The 19,072-nt window shown below is 57.3% G+C and overlaps 3 protein-coding genes across 3 annotated transcripts in view; 2 read left to right on the plus strand and 1 right to left on the minus strand.

Annotated features, from left to right (window-relative positions):
* Positions 1–345: 345 nt before the first annotated feature.
* PHB2 (prohibitin 2) overlaps positions 346–19,072 on the minus strand; it is a 125,774-nt gene continuing 107,047 nt past the window's right edge. Inside the window, exons 9-10 of the mRNA XM_053199616.1 lie at positions 751–764; positions 346–466 (exon numbers count right to left, since the gene is read on the minus strand). Coding sequence (XP_053055591.1) covers positions 346–466; positions 751–764 — 135 coding nt within the window. The remainder of the gene's footprint in view (positions 467–750; positions 765–19,072) is intronic.
* On the plus strand, positions 502–6,497 carry GPR162 (G protein-coupled receptor 162). Its single transcript, XM_027074156.2, has 5 exons — positions 502–656; positions 2,227–3,553; positions 4,254–4,443; positions 5,072–5,229; positions 5,743–6,497. Exons 2-5 carry the CDS (start codon positions 2,687–2,689, stop codon positions 6,292–6,294), a joined length of 1,767 nt encoding a protein of 588 aa, XP_026929957.1. The 5' UTR covers positions 502–656; positions 2,227–2,686; the 3' UTR covers positions 6,295–6,497.
* On the plus strand, positions 7,403–18,763 carry P3H3 (prolyl 3-hydroxylase 3). Its single transcript, XM_027073287.2, has 15 exons — positions 7,403–7,909; positions 8,821–8,973; positions 9,293–9,494; positions 9,569–9,700; positions 10,187–10,323; positions 10,676–10,765; positions 12,675–12,727; positions 12,841–12,908; positions 13,025–13,149; positions 16,055–16,156; positions 16,502–16,652; positions 16,871–16,988; positions 17,071–17,146; positions 17,937–18,077; positions 18,217–18,763. Exons 1-15 carry the CDS (start codon positions 7,418–7,420, stop codon positions 18,385–18,387), a joined length of 2,211 nt encoding a protein of 736 aa, XP_026929088.2. The 5' UTR covers positions 7,403–7,417; the 3' UTR covers positions 18,388–18,763.

Raw genomic sequence — 19,072 nt, forward strand, 5'->3', positions numbered from 1 at the left:
TGTGTGGGGGGAGGTGGGGGGGGGTGGATATATTCTTTTAGACCTGTGTCCACCAGCCCCGCCCCCAGCAGCCCCAGCTCCATCACAGCCTCCAGCACATACCCCACTGAGCTACACCCAGGGCGCAGCCCTCACGGATACACACAGTGACACACGCTTCCTCCGCCCGAACAGCCAGCTCCTCAGTCCCCGAACACCACCAGCTGCCTCTCTGAGCCTGTGTTCGTGCGGAAAACCGGGGTGGGGTGGGGGCAGGACACGAACCGTCTCACCAATGAAGCCGGTTCCCCGCCAGCGTCCTCGCCCCCTCCCTGCCGGCGCCTTCCTTGCCCCTCCCCCTCCAAGTCACCGCCGTCCAGTTCCCCGCCCCGCACTCGCCCCCGCGCCCCCCGAGCCGCTTCCCTGCCGGACCCGGACTCGGGGCTCACGGGCGGCATGCCTCCGGGAGAGGGGGGCTTGGACAGATCTGGGGGGGCAGAGACTGAGTGAGCGGCGGACCGAGCCCGGGAGGCTGGGACCGAGGAGGGGGAGGGAGGCCCGGAGGGAAGGAGGGAGGGAAGGAGGAGGGCGGGCGAGCTGGAGCCGGCGGGCGGCGGGAGCCCGGGCGAGCCGCGTCGGGAGTGCGGTCTCCATGGCAGTGCCGGGCGCAGCCAGAGGTAAGACGACCCCTGCCCTGTCCCCCGCGGCCCCCTCCTCTCCTCCCCCCAGCCGCCTTCTCTCCCCTCCGGCCGGCCCCTCCTCCCCAGCCACCTGCTGTCACTGCCCTGGAGAACACGGTGGGTGGCAGGAGGGAGGAGTCGCCTGACCTTACCCCTTCACCCCGAAGGGCGAGGGACCCCTGACAGCGGTGGAGTCCCCCAGATCCTCCCTCCCACCTTCCTCTGATCTTTCTCTGTCCTTCACCTCCTCTCTGTCCTTCACATCCTTCCTCCCTCCCTCCCTCTCTGACTCCCCATCTCTTTTTTCCTAAACCCACCCGCTGGGCCTGGGTGAGGGTAGTTGGGAAGGGGTGCCAGGCTGTAAGGGAGAGTAGTGGGGGGGGGGAGCGCTTCTGACCAATTCCTTCCACCTCCCTCTGGCTGGCCATTGCCATGGCAACTAGGGTATACTGGGCTCGGGAGGGAACAAAGGTGGGGGGCGGACTAGGACCTCTCAGGGAGGGCTAGGATCTGAGATTCTTCCACAGGAAGTAGACCCTCTCACTTCTGTGCCCCATTTTTACCCCTATTTGCCCCCAAAGCCATTAGCTCATCCTTCTTGCCTCCACTCTGTTCAGGGTTTCATCTGATTTCCTCTTAGTCTCCTCCCAAGGGCTCACTGAAGCTCAGCTTCAGGAAATTCAGGACTATCCTCCTTCCCATCAGAGGGAAACTGAGGCTGGGGCATGGGAGGAAGGAGTGGAGGTCTACCAGTGGGATGCTGCACCTTATTCAACATTGGGCTTTTTCCTATTTCCTGCTCCCTCGTTCCATGCAACCCCTCTTCCCTCATAAGCCTTCTTGTGAAGGGTCTCTGGGGTTTTCCTTCTATTTTCAGATACTATCACTTTGCCCCTTCTTTCTCTTCTGCTCAAACTCTCCTCCTTCCCCCTAGTTCCCCATCTTTCCATTTCTGGATGCTTCTGATGTCAGCGGTTTCCCCGCCTTCGGGTTCCCTAGGCCCCCCCCCCTCAGTCCCTGGCTTCCTTTCTCCCATCTTCCCAGGTCCCTAGTGAGCTAGAGGGGGATCATGCAGGCTTGGGGGAAATGGGGCTGAGCACCAAGAGCCCTGGGCCCAGGAGCTGGAGCATCGGGGAGGAGCTGTATTAGCACACATATCCCAGTTTACCATGAACCCTCAAGAAGAAACAAGTCATGTATCTGCCATCAGTAGCCCTGAAGAGAGATTCAGGGACATGAAAATAGGGATTGAATACTACTGAGCAGAGGGTATAAGAAGGGACCAGGGAATGACAGAGGGAGGAAAAAGGGCTGAAAAAGGGTAGGAGACAGGAGGTCAGAATATCTTCTTTCCCTGAAGGTCTGGAAAGCAGGGCTCTTACCTGTGTGGGCTATGTGATTGGCCATCTGGTTTAAGGCAGGAGAATGTTCTGAATGACCCTATGACCCCTAGTAATAGGTTGTTTGCGTATATTTTCCAGAGAAGGGGGCACAGGAAGTCAGCTGGAGACCAGCCCAAGCCCTACCTTTGCCCTCCCCCCCACCACATGTCATTTCTCCCTTGCAGTTTGTCCAGGTGGCTGAGCCTTACCCCCACACCCCTTGGGGTGCCCAGAAGATCCCAGGCTGGTCAAGAACCAGAGGAAGAAGAGAACTGGAAGTCCTGGCATGGGGACCAGAGCTCCTCAGCCAGCCTCATAGTTGGGAAAGCAGTCAGCTTGCTCCTCCCGCTCCTCCTCCCCCTCCCCCTTCCCCTCAATTACAGGGATACTTCAGGAAGGGCCCCACCCGGTATGGAGGCTGAGGATCACCTCTGCTGACCCTCAGTCTCCTCCCCTGCCCTCCACACCTGACTTTAGCTGGGTCGGTCATGCAATGCTGAGCAGGAAGGTAGGCTTAGCCGTGGCCTGCTTCACTACAGGGCAAGGATTGTACGCATAATGGGTGTGTGTGTGAGTGGGGCTCCAGGGTGAGACCTAGCCCCCACCCCCAGGAGTTCAAGGGGGGGTGGGGGGACCGAGGATAGGATGGCTCGGGGCGGGGCAGGGGCAGAGGAGGCCTCCCTGCGCTCAAACGCATTGTCCTGGCTGGCCTGTGGGCTCCTGGCACTGCTGGCCAATGCCTGGATCATCCTCAGCATCTCGGCCAAGCAGCAAAAGCACAAGCCGCTGGAGTTACTGCTCTGCTTCCTGGCGGGCACACACATACTCATGGCGGCTGTGCCCCTCACCACCTTCGCCGTGGTGCAGCTACGGCGGCAGGCTTCTTCTGACTATGACTGGAACGAGAGCATCTGCAAGGTCTTTGTGTCCACCTACTACACACTGGCCCTGGCCACCTGCTTCACAGTCGCCTCGCTCTCCTACCATCGCATGTGGATGGTGCGCTGGCCCGTCAACTACCGCCTCAGCAACGCCAAGAAGCAGGCGCTGCATGCTGTCATGGGCATCTGGATGGTCAGCTTCATCCTCTCCACGCTGCCCTCCATCGGCTGGCACAACAATGGCGAGCGGTACTACGCCCGTGGCTGCCAGTTCATAGTCTCCAAGATTGGCCTGGGCTTTGGCGTCTGCTTCAGCCTCTTGCTCCTTGGGGGCATTGTCATGGGGCTGGTCTGTGTGGCCATCACCTTCTACCAGACATTGTGGGCCCGGCCCCGGAGGGCTCGGCTGGCCCGGAGAGCGGGGGTTGGGGGTGGGGCCAAGGGGGGTGGGCCAGGGGGGTTGGGTACCCGGCCAGCTTTTGAGGTGCCAGCCATTGTGGTGGAGGATGCCAGAGGCAAGCGGCGGTCCTCGCTGGACGGCTCTGAGTCGGCCAAGACATCCCTGCAGGTCACCAACTTGGTCAGCGCCATCGTCTTTCTCTATGACTCACTCACAGGGGTGCCCATCTTGGTGAGATTGGGGTCCCCCACCTGCTATCCCTAATATCCAGGCCCCAGCACAACCACCTGACCTCGAAGTCATCAGCCATACAGCAGCTCCGCCGTCCACCTTCCTTTTTTTTGCCCACCCCTGCTACATTTGTGAGCCCCCCACCTCTGTCATCCGTCTCCTGGTTCCCGTCACCCCCAGCCTCATCATCTGTTTCCCGGTTGCTGCTGCTCAACCCTGTCATCCGTCCTTTACTGCCTCCACCTATCTTCCAGCTCCACCATGTACCCTGTGTCTCCCTGCTTCAGCCCCTGGACCTCCATTCTCCATTCCCTGCCACTCTCCGGTTACCACAGGGCCTCTCAGCACTCTGGGTGGAAACCCCAGAGAGCTCACCCCACCACCCCAGCTTTTTGCATCCCCATCTAGTCCCTCTTCCTGAATTTCTCTCTGTGTTCAAGTTTTCTCTACCACCTCTGCTTCTCCCCCAACCCCTCGGGGGCTTTATCTTCACTACTTGCCCCTGATCTTCCTCTGAATCAGTCCCTTCCCCTCTGTTCATCCCATTCCACCTCCAACTTTGCCTCTGTCACGATCCTCTGTGAACCGGGCCATCCTTTCCTTCTTGTCCACCCACTGCACTAGGATATTGGATCTGGGGTCAAGTGGGACCTCTGAGCTCTGGGTCGTGACCCCGCGCCATTCCCCATCCTCCCGCTAGGTGGTGAGCTTCTTCTCCCTTAAGTCGGACTCGGCTCCGCCGTGGATGGTGCTGGCTGTGCTGTGGTGCTCCATGGCGCAGACGCTGCTGCTGCCCTCCTTCATCTGGTCCTGCGAGCGCTACCGTGCCGACGTGCGCACTGTGTGGGAGCAGTGCGTGGCCATCATGTCGGAGGAGGATGGCGACGACGGTCAGAGGAGGGACCGGGCTTTGGCTTTCCCGGGGGCTTGGACTCCCTCTTCTGCCCATTTCTACCAGCCCTTCTCCGTGTGGGGATGGGCTACCCTTGAGTGCCCCCTGCTGGACGGAACCCGCGCCACCCTTGGGCTGACTCCAGGCTCCCTTTTCCCTAATCACGCAACCCGATGTACGCCCGCCCATTGCTTCCTTCTGTACTGGGAGCTCCCTCCACTGGGCGTCGGTTCCCCCCTGGAAGCCCACACTACCCAGCTTTGCCTCCACTCTCCAGGAAGAGTGCCTGAGAAACAGGCCAGAGTCCTAACACAACCATAAAGGAAGGCTGTGGAATTAAGGGGAGGTTAGCCTCCCTGAGACACACCCCCAGCTACAGGGACAGTTGTTGGGGGTGGGCTTGTAACTGTTTCAATAAATACGTCTGTATGTATGAAGCACTAGGGACTAAGCACTGAATGCAACAGATGTTAGACGCTCCTGCTTTTCCTCTTGGAGCTTACAGACTAGTGTGAACAGAAGGATTCTCTGGGGAGCTTAAAAAGGGGGCAGGAAGTTTTAAGGGGGGGAGAGGAGGGGAGTGGGTATTCCCTGCCTGTAACCACTCTGCCCCTTTTCTCTCCTAGATGGCGGCTGTGATGACTATGCAGATGGCCGAGTGTGCAAAGTTCGTTTTGATGCTAATGGTGCCACAGGACCAGGGGGCAGGGACCCCACCCAGGTGAAGCTGTTGCCTGGAAGGCACATGCTGTTTCCCCCTCTTGAGAGGGTCCACTACTTACAGGTATGGGACTAGGGAATGAACCTCCTATTCTGGGTATCCCCGTTCTTCTTGTGTCCAGTCTCTGAGAGCCATCCTGACTCCCCATTCCCTAGCCCTGGCCTGCAGGGCACCTAAGGGGTAGGTGAAAGAAAAGTGTGGCAAGAGAGGCTTCCCTTCAGACCTCTCAGAACCAGGTTTGCCCGTCAGAGGATTTTTTTTTTTTTAAGTTTATTTTTGAGAGAGAGCAGGGGAGGGGCAGAGAGACAGGCAGAGAGAGAATCCCAAAATCCCAAGTAGACTGCACACTGTCAGCGCAGAGCCGGATGCGTGGCTCCAACTCACAAACCCGGAGATCAAGACTGAGCTGAAATCAAGAGTCTAACGCTTAACCGACTGAGCCACCCAGCAGCCCCCAGAGGATGTTTTGCAAAAGTTTAAGGGGGTGAAGCCATCTTGCAGCATCCCCACTTAGGTTCTTGCCTTTACCCCCTTTGTCCCTATAGCCCCTCTGGGTCTACTTGCTCCTCTCCCCAGGTACCCCTGTCCCGCCGTCTGTCCCATGATGAGACCAACATCTTCTCTACACCTCGGGCACCAGGCTCCATCCTACATAAGTGGTCATCCTCTGATGACATCCGGGTCCTCCCAGCCCAGAGCCGAGCCCTGGGGGGCCCTCCTGAGTACCTGGGACGAAGACAAAGGCTGGAGGATGAGGAGGATGAGGAGGAAGCTGAAGGTGGGGGGCTGGCCAGCCTTCGCCAGTTCCTGGAGGGTGGGATGTTGGGGTCAGGTGGGGGACCCCCACGGGGTCCTGGCTTCTTCCGGGAAGAGATCACCACCTTCATTGATGAGACACCTCTGCCTTCTCCAACTGCTTCACCGGGGCCCTCTCCTCGCCGGCCCAGGCCCCTGGGCCTCTCACCCCGCAGGCTTTCCCTTGGGTCCCCTGACAGCAGACCCGCTGGACTTCCTTTGGGCTTAAGTGCAGGGAGACGCTGCTCCCTGACAGGAGGTGAGGGGAGTGCAAGACCTTGGGGAGGATCCTGGGGCCCAGGTAATCCCATTTTCCCCCAGCTGACGCTGTGAGCCCAAGTGGGCCTGCAGGACTCAGATGAGGGGCCCTGAGTATCACCTGTTCTGGCCCTGAGCCTAGGGCAGCTGCCTCCAGACTCCGGGGAGATGGGCGCTGGATCTGGGGCCCGGAGCCCCCGCTGTCTCCTATCTCGATGACCAGAGATGTCCTACTCACCTTCCATCATCCTTAGCAAATTGTATTAAAGCCTGAAGTGTTGCCATGGAAACCTTGGTGTCCATTGTACTAGAGTGGTAAAGGATATGATTGGAGGCTGGGCGGTGGAATGGCTCAGCGAGGACAAAATAGAGCAGGGGCTGTGGACAGAGGCACAGAAATACACCCAGAGAAGGACAAACTCAAACATGAAGACATCCACAGGGACGGGCATATAAGAGCATCTTGTGCTGGGCATGGGGGGACACTTGAGTGTGCTGGTTTGGGGCGTGAAGGATCTTTGTTCAGATTGGTGGAAGGTGGTTTCAGGGTGTGATTCCATCTGCCATGCTCCAGCTCTCCTCTAACCCCAGATCCACCTAAGGCCTCACTTTCTGGGCAGGAAAGGATTTGGGCCTGACTTGGTATCACAGGCCTGCATCCCATGTTGCATTTTAAAGGTCTTTTTCCAAAAGTGTGTGTGGGTAGGTGTATGGGAGGCTTCCACACTCCTCGTCCTGGACTCAACAGTGTGTGGGCGGGGGTGGGCGGGGCACAGAGTGGAGGGGAACACAGCTGCGGTAGCTACATTCACCCCGTGGGCCTCAGGGTTGGAGTCGAGGGTCCTAAGAGGCTCACCATGCTGTTTTCCAAAGCACCGGTCCCGCTCCAGTTCCAGCCCTTTGCCATCTGCTCTTCACGGCCCGCCTGTTTCTCGGCCTCCCACACTACTCTTCGTCTTAAAGACTGCTTTCTCCACTCGCTGCCAGGCTTCCTGACTTCTCTGGCTCTCATAGTGGCCAATATGGGTTGAATCTGGGCTCCATCAGCACTCCTTGGCCGCGCTCATTCCTTCTCTCTTCCTCTCCTCCCTCCTCTCCCTCTCTCCTTCCTTTCCCCTCCCTCTCCCATCCCCCTATCCTCTCTCTCCCTCTGGGCTCCCGCATTCCGCTTCGGCAGCCGGCCGGCGCCTCCGGCACCATGCTCCGGCTCCTCCGGTTGCTGCTGCTACTGCTGCTGCTGCCTCCGCCGGGGTCGCCCGAGCCCCCAGGCCTGGCCCGGCTGTCCCCGGGTGCGCCCCCCCAGGCCCCGGACTTGCTCTACGCGGACGGGCTGCGCGCCTACGCGGCCGGGGCTTGGGCGCCGGCCGTGGCGCTGCTGCGGGAGGCGCTGCGGAGCCAGGCGGCCCTGGGCCGCGCGCGGCGGGACTGCGGGGCGCGCTGTGCGGCCGAACCGGGGGCCGCACTCCCCGCCGTGCTGCTCGACGCCCCGGACTCCGGGCCCGGCCCGGCGCAGGGGGCCTGGGAGCGGCTGCTGCTTCGCGCCGCGCTCCGACGGGCCGAGTGCCTGACCCAGTGCGGGGTGCAGAGGCTGGGCCCCGGGGGCGCGGCGCGGCTCCGCGTGGGGAGCGCGCTCCGGGACGCCTTCCGCCGCCGGGAGCCCTACAACTACCTGCAGAGGGCCTACTACCAGGTGCGGGAGCCGCCCGGGCCCTTTCCGGGTCCTGCCCCGACCCGCGCTGCGCTGCTACTTGGAGCTCGCCAGGAGAGGGCGGAAAGCCGGCGCCCGGGACTCCGGGTGGGGCTGGGGGGGAGGGCGGTCAACGGACCTCTCCTTTTGAGCAGGTCCCATGAAAACCACGTCAAGTACCTGTTGCGGTCGCCGAGGGACAGCCTAAGGGAGAGTGGGAGCAAAGTTGGAGCGGGGCTGGGTGGGTTCCTGAGACAGGGTGGAAATAGATCGGAGACGGAGAGAAGGGGCCTGAAATGTTAGGTCTTCCTGAGACCTACGTGGGGTGATAGCAGCCTCTTCCTAGGAGCGAAGCGGAGGGGATGGGGGGAAACCCCACCGTTGGACTGGAAGTATTGGCGGGGGGGGCGGTGCGTAGAGTGTGAGCCTTTGCCTGGCAGGGGCAAAGCTGAGGAGCGGTGAGGCCGGACGTCTGGGGGGCGGGCCGCAGCTACTAGTTCAGTAGCTAATGCCTACGTGGCTGGGGAGAGGGGGGCGCTGGTCCCACACACCTCAGCTCAGGGTCCTAGAGACCTGCGGGTTTTACTGGCCGCTCAGGTCTCCCCCACGTCCCTACCGCACTTAGCCATCACTTGTACCTTATCTCCCAAACTGAGGCCCTGAGGTCCCTCTGCCCATATCGCACCCGCTCCAAAGTCTTGAAACCCCTCTTTCCTTAGCAACCGAACTCCTGAACTTCCCCAGAATACTGGTTTCTAGGGGGTCTGGAGGTTGAGAGATGGACAAGTCTTCCAGATGGTCTCGGGGCAGTTCCTGCTGTGCGTGTGGAATGGGAAGGCCAGTGAGGGGGCAGAGAGAGAGGTCTGACCCCAATACCTGAGGGCACTAACTTCCTCATCCTTCCCACTTCTCAGCTGAAGAAGCTGGACCTGGCAGCCGCCGCAGCACACACCTTCTTTGTAGCAAACCCAACACACCTCCAGATGCGGGAGGACATGGCCAAGTACAGACGTATGTCTAGGGTGCGGCCCCAGAGCTTCCGGGACCTGGAGACTCCCCCATACTGGGTGAGACCCTTTGACTGGCTGGGTCCATGGGGCTCACTGGGCTCTGACCTGTGTAGCTCAGGTGTCAGGAGATGCGTGTCCTCAGTAACCCTGGATGGAGAGTCCCTCTCTGGGACTTAGCTTTCTTCCTGAGGATCACTCAAGTCCCGTGTTCTACCATTCCGATCCTGAGACCCACCCTATATTCCCCAAGGTGAAGTGGGGTCGGGAGTCCATGTCCCAAATGAGACCAACGCCCCGCCCCTTCTTTCTACCCCCCAATCTTGTTTGGCACCCTGCCCCAGGATCTCGGGTGACCGCCCACCCCCCTCCCCAACAGGCAGCCTATGACGATGGCCTGGAGCTACTGGGGCGTCAGGAAGCAGGACTGGCACTGCCCCGGCTAGAGGAGGCCCTGCAGGAGAGCCTGGCCCAGGTGGAGAGCTGCCGGGCTGGCTGCGAGGGGCCTGAGGAGCAGCAAAGGGAGGAAGAGGAGGAGGAAGGGACTGGAGGCCAGGGGGGCCTCTATGAGACCATTGCAGGTAAGGAGCTGGGGGTTTGTGGTGCCACGGAGAGAGGCATCAGAAGCTGAATGGTTCACCTGTGTCCTCTGCAGGGCACTGGATTCGGGTCCTACAGTGCCGGCAGCGCTGTGTGGGGGACACAGCCACACGTCCTGGCCGCAGCTTCCCTGTCCCTGACTTCCTTCCCAGCCAGCTGAGGCGGCTGCACGAGGCCCATGCTCAGGGTCAGTTGGGGAAGGGTGACTGGGGTTGGAAACAGGGGAAGTGAAGCTTTGCCTCTGATGGTATCCTGAGCCCCATCTCTGCATCCCTCCCATCTGTCTCTGGATCTCTAGTCGGTCAGGGCTCCGTGGGGACCATCACTTCAGGAGAACTCTCGTTTGCTCTCCTTTGGCGCCGTTGTGGAAAGCTTGGGAGATGGGTCACAGGGCTCCTTCTGCCCTTGCTGCTTCTCACCTTCCTTTAATCTCTCCTCTCTTCCTCCCCTTTGAACTCTGCCTGTACAGCACAGGTATGTTTGAGTAAGCTTTGGAAAGAAGCAATGGATGAGTGTGCCTGCCAGGGGGAATGGGGGCTCTGGAGTTGTTTGGCATTGGGAGACCACCTTCTTTGGCTCGGCCTCTGTCTCCCCGTCTTCTCTGCCTCTGCCCAGGGATTACTGCCCTTCTAAGTCTCTGGGCCCCGCCCCCACCCTCTTGCTCTGTCTCCAGTGGGGAATCTGTCCCAGGCTATGGAAAATGTCCTGAGTGTCCTGCTCTTCTACCCGGAAGATGAGGCTGCCAAGAAGGCTCTGAACCAGTATCAGGCCCAGCTGGGAGAGCCGAGACCTGGCCTCGGGCCAAGAGAGGTAACCCCCTGCTCCATCCTTACTCTCTGAGGTAACCCAAAATCAAATATACCTGCGGAGTCACCCGGACTCTGTCTCCCCATCTGGCACTACAGGCAACCCCAGATCCTCATCAGACTTGTCTCCACTCCCTGCCCCCCACTTCAGACTCTCCTTCCCGAGTCCACGTGCCAACCATCCCCCTTCCCTGAACTTCACCACTCCTTGCCCCTGCCTTATGTGTCCTCCTGTGCGCGCACACAGATGCGCGCGCACACACACACACTCCTCCCCCCACCATCCTCCAGCCTTAACTTCCCTGCCCCACTCTCCTTGTCTCACCCCCTTCTCCCTGCTTCCCACCCTGCCTCAGGACATCCGGCAATTCATCCTTCGATCCTTGGGGGAGAAGAGACAGCTCTACTACGCCATGGAGCACCTGGGGACCAGCTTCAAGGATCCTGTGAGTATCTCCCCTTCTCTCCATCCTACCCTTCAGTGCACCCCCAGGAGGAGGAGAACAGTGATGCCCTCCATTTGTTTCCCACCCTCCCTGGGAGGCTTGGAGAGGAGTCTGCATTCCCAGTTTTTCAGGGACAGAGGCAGGTACCTGTAGTAGAGGGCAGCTTTGGGGTCATGCAGGCCTAGGTGTTGGTCTCTTCTCTGCCATAAACAAGCTCTGGAGCCTCACTCGCCTCAGCCTCAATTTCCTTACCTGTAAAATGGGAACATCACACCTGTCTCATGGGACTCTTGAAACCATAGCACTAGCTAGAAATTAGAGAAAGTTCTGTTGTTGCTGCTTTCGTTACTATTCTTTTTATTGTAGTCATACGAGGAAACGAAAGGGCAGAGTTTTGTTCATTGCTAGGATGATAGCATAAAGCAGGTTTTCTCAACCTTCTTGGCACCATTGACTTTTTTGACTTGATAATTCTTTGTAGGGGAGCAGAAGGGGGCTTTCCTAGGCATTGTAGAATGTTCAACAGCTCCCCTGGCCTCTACCCAATAGATGTCAATAGCACTCTCTGAGTCATGACCATCAAAAATGTTTCCAGACATTGCCAAATGTCCCCTGTGGGGCAAAATCTCCTTGTTTGAGATCCTCTGGTTCAAAGCATAGCCTCTAAAGCTAGTTTAGTATGTATGGAGGGATGGATGGATGGATTTTAAGAAGGCTCCACACCCAACATGGGGCTGGACCTCATGACCCCAAGATCAAAAGTCACATGCTTTGCTGACTGAGCCACTAGGTGCCCCTCTAAAGCTAGTTTGAGTCTCAACTCTGTCACCGACTAGCTGTGTGATCTTGGGCATGTTACTCTACCTCTCTGTGTCTTAGAGTCTTTTTTTTTTTTTTTAATGTTTGTTTATTTTTGAGAGAGAGACAGAGAGACAGACACAGAGCATGAGCAGGGGAGGGGCAGAGAGAGAGGGAGACACAGAATCTGAAGCAAGCTCCAGGCTCTGAGCTGTCAGCACAGAGCCCGACTCAGGGCTCAAACCCATGAACCTCAAGATTGTGGCCTGAGCTGAAGTTGGACACTCAACTGACTGAGCCACCCAGGTGCCCCTGTCTTTTTTTTTTTTTTTTTAAGTTTTATTATTTATTTTGAGAGAGACAGAGAGACAGACAGAGAGAGAGAGAGAGAGAGAGAGAGAGAGAGCCCATGAGCAGGGGAGGGGCAGAGAGAATCCCAAACAGGCTCCACACTGTCAGTGCAGAGCCCAATGTGGGGCTCAAACTCAAGAACTGTGAGATCATGACCTGAGCTGAAATCAGGAGTCGGGACACTTAACTGGCTGAGCCACCTAGACACTCCTTAGAGTGTTCAACTGTAAAATGGGCACATTAAGACAAGGTGTGTCATAAAATTGGAGCACCAGGGTGGCTCAGTCAGTTGAGCATCTGACTTTGGCTTGGGTCATGATCTCACGGTTTGTGAGTTCGGGCCCTGTGTTGGGCTTTGCTGACAGCTTAGAGCCTGGAGCCTGCTTCGGATTCTGTGTCTCCCTCTCTCTCTGCCCCTCCCCTGTTCACGTTTTGTCTCTCTCTCTCGCTCGCTCTCTCAAAAACGAATAAATGTTAAAAAAAATTTTTTTAATAAAAGGTGTTTCATAAGACTTGTGGACATTAAACAATAAAGTTTCATGTAGTCCACTTTTGTGTATAAAGTTGTTAGAACAGCACCTGACAAATAGTTCTATGTAAGCAGTTGTTGCTGTTACAGAGTTTGGCCCAGCACCCAGGGCTCCTGACAATGAGTCTGGGGCTTTTCTCACCTCTACCTTCCTCTCTGAAAGTTCAGAGTCTAATGTCAGGGGTTCAGGCTGGATGTGGTGGGTGATGGTGCTTTTCCTAACTGTCCCAGGATTCCTGGACCCCAGCAGCTGTCATCCCAGAGGCACTTAGAGAAAAGCTCAGGTAGGAGATGCCCTGTGGTGGGAGTGGCCTGGCCTGAGCTGGAAGGTGAGGGAGGGGTCCTGGAAGGTCTGGATTGGCCTGTGCATCCACTGAGTATGTCTCTCACCCCTGAGAGAGGATCAAGAGAAGAGGCCTTGGGACCATGAGCCGCCACAGCCAAAGCCCTTGACCCACTGGAAGGGTAAGTTCCCAGGAGAGCAGGAAGCAGGAGCTGAGAGGGCCCGGGGGCCGCCAGCTACCTCTGGGTCTGCCCCCAGGGGGCGCTCAACGCTCTCTGTCCTGTTTCTTCCCCTGCAGATGTCCTCCTCCTGGAGGGAGTCACCCTGACCCAGGATGCAAGACAGCTGAATGGGTCAGAACGGGCCGTGTTGGACGGGCTGCTCACCCCAGCTGAGTGTGGGCTGCTGCTGCAGCTGGCCAAGGTAAGAAGACCTGTGAGTAGGCACTGTTGGCTAGTTAGGGACCTCAGGCTCAGCACACCCAGCCTGCCCCCTGTTGTGCCATCTCTGGTTCTCCAGGGGCCCTGCGCCTGCCACTACCTCGCCGCTGTGGACAAGTTCCCTTCCTCTTAGCTGAGGTGGGGTGGGTGGACACTCTTTACAAAGGAATTTTGCTAGAAATTGATAGGAAGAACAAAACAAAAACCACGAAGGGACAAAAAAGGGTGAGTGTGCAGGCGAGGATTCCTTGATTAGCCGAGAGTTTAATTATCGGCTTGGCTGATAGCTTAGCAGACGCACAGGCGTCTTCTTCCATCCATTGTATCCCCTGCTCGTTTGGGTTGAATGAACCATATTCACCAGGTTGAGTCTCAGTGTGCCTTCCACACACACTCACTGAGTATCTGCTGTGCACTCAGAACTACTGGGTTACAGGGGGAGGTAGATGAACGTGGACCTGCCTTCAGGACCTCACTGCATAGAGAAAGAATCAGACACAGAGACACATAATTAGAGCAAGGGGTAAGTTTGCTACATGTACCCATCCAAACAGAAGCACCAAAATGCAAAGTCACAGAAGGCTTACTGGGCGGAGGGAGGTGGGCTGGCATTTGAGCTCAGTCTTAAGGATGAGTTAACAAGCAGAGAAGGGGAAGAAAGCCAGGCTGGAAGGGAGAAGGACAGGGGGTACTCTGGCAAGTGCAGTAGAGCACGGGAGTTAAGAGCATGGGACAGTGATTACCTGGGTGAGCTCACGCAGTGTATTTTAATTTCTCTGAGCCTAGTTTCTTGAGCTGTAAAACAGGGATAAAGGCAGTGGTTCTTTTAAGGTTGTTGTGAGGTAGTACATGGTAAAGGTATTAGAAGAATATAAAAAGTGCTTAGGGTTAGCCATTATCTATTATCTATCTATTATCTATTATCGCTATTATCATCAGGCTGTGGATCATCCAGAAGAGGTCCAGGGGAGAGAACCCAAAGGTGGAGGTACAGAAGAGATGGCGAAGGGCCTCCTGTACCCTACCAGGGAGTTTGTAGGTGGTGGACAGCTTATTGGAGAATTTAAGGAGGGGTTGACTTTTACGTTCCCATCCCTCAGGCAGGAGCAGGGTCCTGAGTCACCATCCTGCAGAATTGGTAGATCCCTCTAGTGGCACTGTGGAGAATGCAGTGGGCGAGGAAAGTAAGGGGAGAGGCTTCTGGGGTGATGCAAGCATGCCACTGCCTTAGGTTAGATATTCATTGCAAGGAAATGGAGAGAGGGGACAGATGAGAAAATATTTAGAAAGTCAAAGATAGAGAAGTTCAGGACTAAAGGATAGAGTCAGGGATAACTCCCAGGTATCAGGCTTTCTTTCTGTTCCTTCATCACACTATATTCATTCAGGCCTCAGGACCTTTGCACTTACTATTTCTGCAGCCTGGAACATTTTCTCTCTCACATGTTGAAGTGGCTCCTTCATACCATTTGCTTTTTTTTTTTTTAATTTTTTTTTAATGTTTATTTATTTTTGAGACAGAGAGAGACAGAGCATGAATGGAGGAGGGGCAGAGAGAGAGGGAGACACAGAATCGGAAGCAGGCTCCAGGCTCTGAGCCATCAGCCCAGAGCCTGACGTGGGGCTCGAACTCACGAACCGTGAGATCGCGACCTGAGCTGAAGTCGGACGCTCAACTGACTGAGCCACCCAGGCGCCCCATACCATTTGCTTTCAATTTGGATGTCACCTCATCAATTAGCTGTCCCCTAACCACTGCCTGGGTACTCTCAAGGATGAAACCCCGTTTTAATTTTCTTTTCTTTCTTTTTTTTTTTTTTAATTTTTTAATGTTTATTTTATTTTTGAGGGAGAGAGAGACAGAGCATGCACAGAGGAGGGGCAGAGAGAGAGAGAGTCACAGAATCGGAAGCAGGCTTCAGGCTCTGAGCTGTCAGCACAGAGCCCAACACAGGGCTTGAACTCACAAACTATGAGATTGTGACCTGAGCCAAAGCTGACGCTTAACCAACTGGGCCACATAGATGCCTCCGTTTTTTTCTTTATACCACTTGTCACCATCTGAATTGATCTGGCTTGTTTATTCATTTATTATCTCAACATATGAACTGCATGAGAGCAGGGACCTTTTCATGTTCACAGTTGTGTACTCAGTGCCTAGAACAGTGCCTGACATATAGTAAGCACTCAGTACAAATTTGCTGAATGAATAAATACAAGGAGAGAAGGTTAGATGGCTTGGGTGACCATGGAGTTTATATGCAGGGTTACAGGTAGTGGTTTCAAAAAGCAACCAAAAGAATAGGTGTCAGGAAAAGGACATCCAAATACCGGGAGACCCCCAGGTAATGAGACTCGCATAGGTGGTTGGGTAATTGGGACTCAGCATCAAGGGTCCTCACGTTCTCCAAGAGTGTGTCAGGTGGGAAAAGGTCAGAGACCTGCTGTCTCCCCACCTTGAGCTGGTTGGGACCTTGCCTGACTATCAAACCTCCTGCTAGGGCCTTGTTTCTGGAGAGACTCCTGTATTATTAGCTCATCAGGAGTGAATGCTCAAGCCCTTCCTGCCCCGCTTCTCCAACAGCCCTTAGCCTCTCAGAGGCCCCTTCCCCACTGTAGGAAGCTCTCCAGCGTTCTGGGCATAGAAGCCCCGGTGAGTGGGATTCCATATCTTTACCAGAGAGTGACAATACAGACATGAAGATAGTCATTCTGCGTGAAGGGCAGCAGCTCAGGGAGGGGGGCCACCAGAGAACCTTGGGGGCTTCTAGCTTCTTGCAGGAAGCGGGAGGATTGGAGGAAGGTCTTGTATCCCTGTGGGCAGTGAGGTGGGAGATAGCCTGGGACCCAGGGAGTGTGACTCCACAGCCGACTCTCTCCCTCCACAGGATGCTGCTGAGGCTGGAGCCAGGTCTGGCTATCGTGGCCGCCGCTCCCCTCACACCCCCCACGAACGCTTTGAGGGGCTCACAGTGCTCAAGGCTGCACAGGTGAGAGGAAGCCCCCCTGCCCTGGTCTGAAGCCCAGAACCGGAGAAGAGGGTACGCAGGAGGCTGGGAACCCGGGCCTGGGCCTCTCCTGTGGAAGGGCTCTCCAGAGACCGAGAGTACCCGAGTCCTCTGCCTAGAGTTGGGGGTGGGGTAGGCGTTCTGAGACGTAGGGACCTGGGTTATGGTCACAGAGCCAATGGAAGGGGCAGTTTGGGCTGATGGACAGAGCCGGTTGCTGAGACTCCAAACCCGTGGGTGGAGAGCAATGGAAGTAGGGCAGGGGCTGGGTCTGGGCTGTCCTTCCATGGTCCCCTCCTTTCCCGCCCTTCCTTTCTCCGCTTGCAGCTGGCCCGGGCCGGGGCCGTGGGCAGTCAGGGGGCTAAGCTGCTTCTGGAGGTGAGCGAGCGCGTCCGGACGTTGACACAGGCCTACTTTTCCCCGGAGCGGCCCCTGCATCTTTCCTTCACCCACCTGGTGTGCCGGAGTGCCATAGAAGGTAATCGCCAAGAACCCCAGCTGTTCCTCCCCAACCTCGAGCCCCTGTTGGGCACTGTACACCCTCAGCAGCCCCCGCACTCTGTGGGTTTTCTGACTCCCCTGCCCCGGTGAGGGCCTGGCTGCTCGGCCCGGCAGTGATCCCCCGAAGCCTCAGGGTGGGTGTGGATGGCAGTGGATGGGCCCCAGGGGTGTTCACCAGGCCCCTTTGCTTCCCAGGAGAGCAAGAGCAGCGCATGGACCTGAGTCACCCGGTGCACGCAGACAATTGTGTGCTGGACCCCGACACTGGGGAGTGCTGGAGGGAGCCCCCGGCCTACACCTATCGTGACTATAGGTGGGCGCCCCCCACCCCCAGGGGTCAGGCAGGCGGGCCTGGGTTGGGGGTCTCACTGCCTGCTGTCTCCTTCCCTTTCCAGTGGGCTCCTCTACCTCAATGATGACTTCCATGGTGGGGACCTGTTCTTCACAGAGCCTAACGCCCTCACGGTCACAGTAAGCAGGGTAGGGGGTGTGGGGGTGTCACAGGGAGCCCAGCTGTGGACTCAGGATTCAAAACAGAAGGTTCCCAGAGGCAAATGCAGGGAAATGGCCTGGGGTCACCTTAGCCCTTTCCTTTCCTGGCCTCCCCAGCCCTTTCCACCACTGGTCTGTGTTCAGGGGCTCTCTTAGAGGTTGATTACCCCTCCTCAGGGGATCTCGAGTGGCCCCTCCACACCCTGCCTTCAGTGTTTGCCTCACCTCCTTAGGTAGAGTGGGTAAAGCACAGGACCCCCAACCCTATTCCAGGCATAAACCAGGGGCTAGAATTGGGCAGAAGGAGAGGGGCAGTGAGTTTTCATCATTTATTCCTCCATTTTACCCACTTAGCTTCTTCTCCGCTAATGCCAGCTACTGATAATCCAAGGCCTCCTTGAAGTGGAAAAATGTCCCCAAGATCCTTATCCCCAGTACCCAGAGTCTGGTACTGCATTCGCACCCTCAGATTGCATCACCCTGGGTCCAAAGGGTTGGGCAGGGGTTGGGAAGGGACTGGCAGGAGGCCCTCCATGGAGGCCCCTTTTCTTTAGCTCCCAACTCCTCTAGCCTTGGTCTGGCACTTGTGCTCCTCAGGTTGAGGCCGATTTCTCATTTCCCCCAAGATAGGCCCTGAATTCAGGAATGGGAAGTGATGGGTAGGAGAGCTGAACATTTTGTGCCCCTGCCCCCATCCTGCTCTAGGCAGTCGGGGCCAAGTTCTCTGAGAGCACCTATCCCTGGAGCTGAACCTGCCCTCACCCCCCAGGCTCAGGTTCGTCCTCGCTGTGGACGCCTCGTGGCCTTCAGCTCCGGTGGAGAGAATCCCCACGGTGTGTGGGCTGTGACGCGGGGACGGCGCTGCGCCCTGGCACTGTGGCACACCTGGGCACCTGAGCACAGGGAGCAGGTGAGGAGGAGTGGGAGCAGGAAGGGATGGCCCTCCTGGTGTGTGAAGGATGAGGGGCAGGGGCTGAGATGCCCCAGGGAGGGTCCTTGGGGCAAGGCGATGCAGGGGATTGGGCCAGACTCTCCTCCCCACTCCCTAGGAGTGGACAGAAGCCAAAGAGCTACTGAAGGAGCCAGAGGAGGAAGAGGAGGAGGAGGAGGAAGAGGAAGAAACGCCAAGCAGAGACCCTTCCCCAGAACCCCCCAGCCGCAGGCTTCAGCGGGTCCAGGACAGAGTTGGGAAACCACCCCGGGTCCGAGAGGAGCTGTGAGGGACTGAGCCAGCTCCGTGGGGAGGTGGCCACTTGACTTGTGAAGGGCCACCTTGATGCCAGGACCCACGAGAAGCCCCCATGTGATGAGAGCAGAACAGCGAGCTCTCTGTCCCTGCACCCCTACTCCCTTGGGGATCACGAGGGCTGTCCAGCCCTGGACTCAGAGGACAGTGCACAGACGAGCCTAGAGCTCACGAGGCCTGGCTGATGGACCTCCAGCCCTAGGACAGACCGAGGACACTATGCCTCCCTGGAAAGAAATGGCAGGGATAGGACCCGACTGCTTCCATTGTGGAGGATGAGAGGGAGGATAGCCCCAGTGCCCTGTCCCAGCCTGTAATAAAGAGCTGAAGATCCCTCAGCCAGGGCCCGATGGAGTGTATCACAGTTTCTCTGGTGTCTGCAGAGGGGAGTGGCTGTGGCTGGCCTGGGAGGAGACAGGTGTCTTTGGGCCTCCCAGAGGCGGGGCCACTCAAAGCCTGTGATTTGTCAGGGAAATCTCGGCCACCTGCTCCCCGCATGCAAATGGACCTAAACCCCTGACAGCTGCTCCTTGGGCCTCCAACTCTAAGCCCCGTCTTCCCTCTCTGAGCTTGACCGAGACATAGGGCAGCCTGATCCCTCTGGTTCCAGCCTTCACAGCCCCAGCAGGACTCCGTGAGTCATGGGGGCAAGGAGTGGG

This window comes from Acinonyx jubatus, chromosome B4 (genome assembly GCF_027475565.1).
Source record: "Acinonyx jubatus isolate Ajub_Pintada_27869175 chromosome B4, VMU_Ajub_asm_v1.0, whole genome shotgun sequence".
Lineage (NCBI taxonomy): Eukaryota > Metazoa > Chordata > Mammalia > Carnivora > Felidae > Acinonyx > Acinonyx jubatus.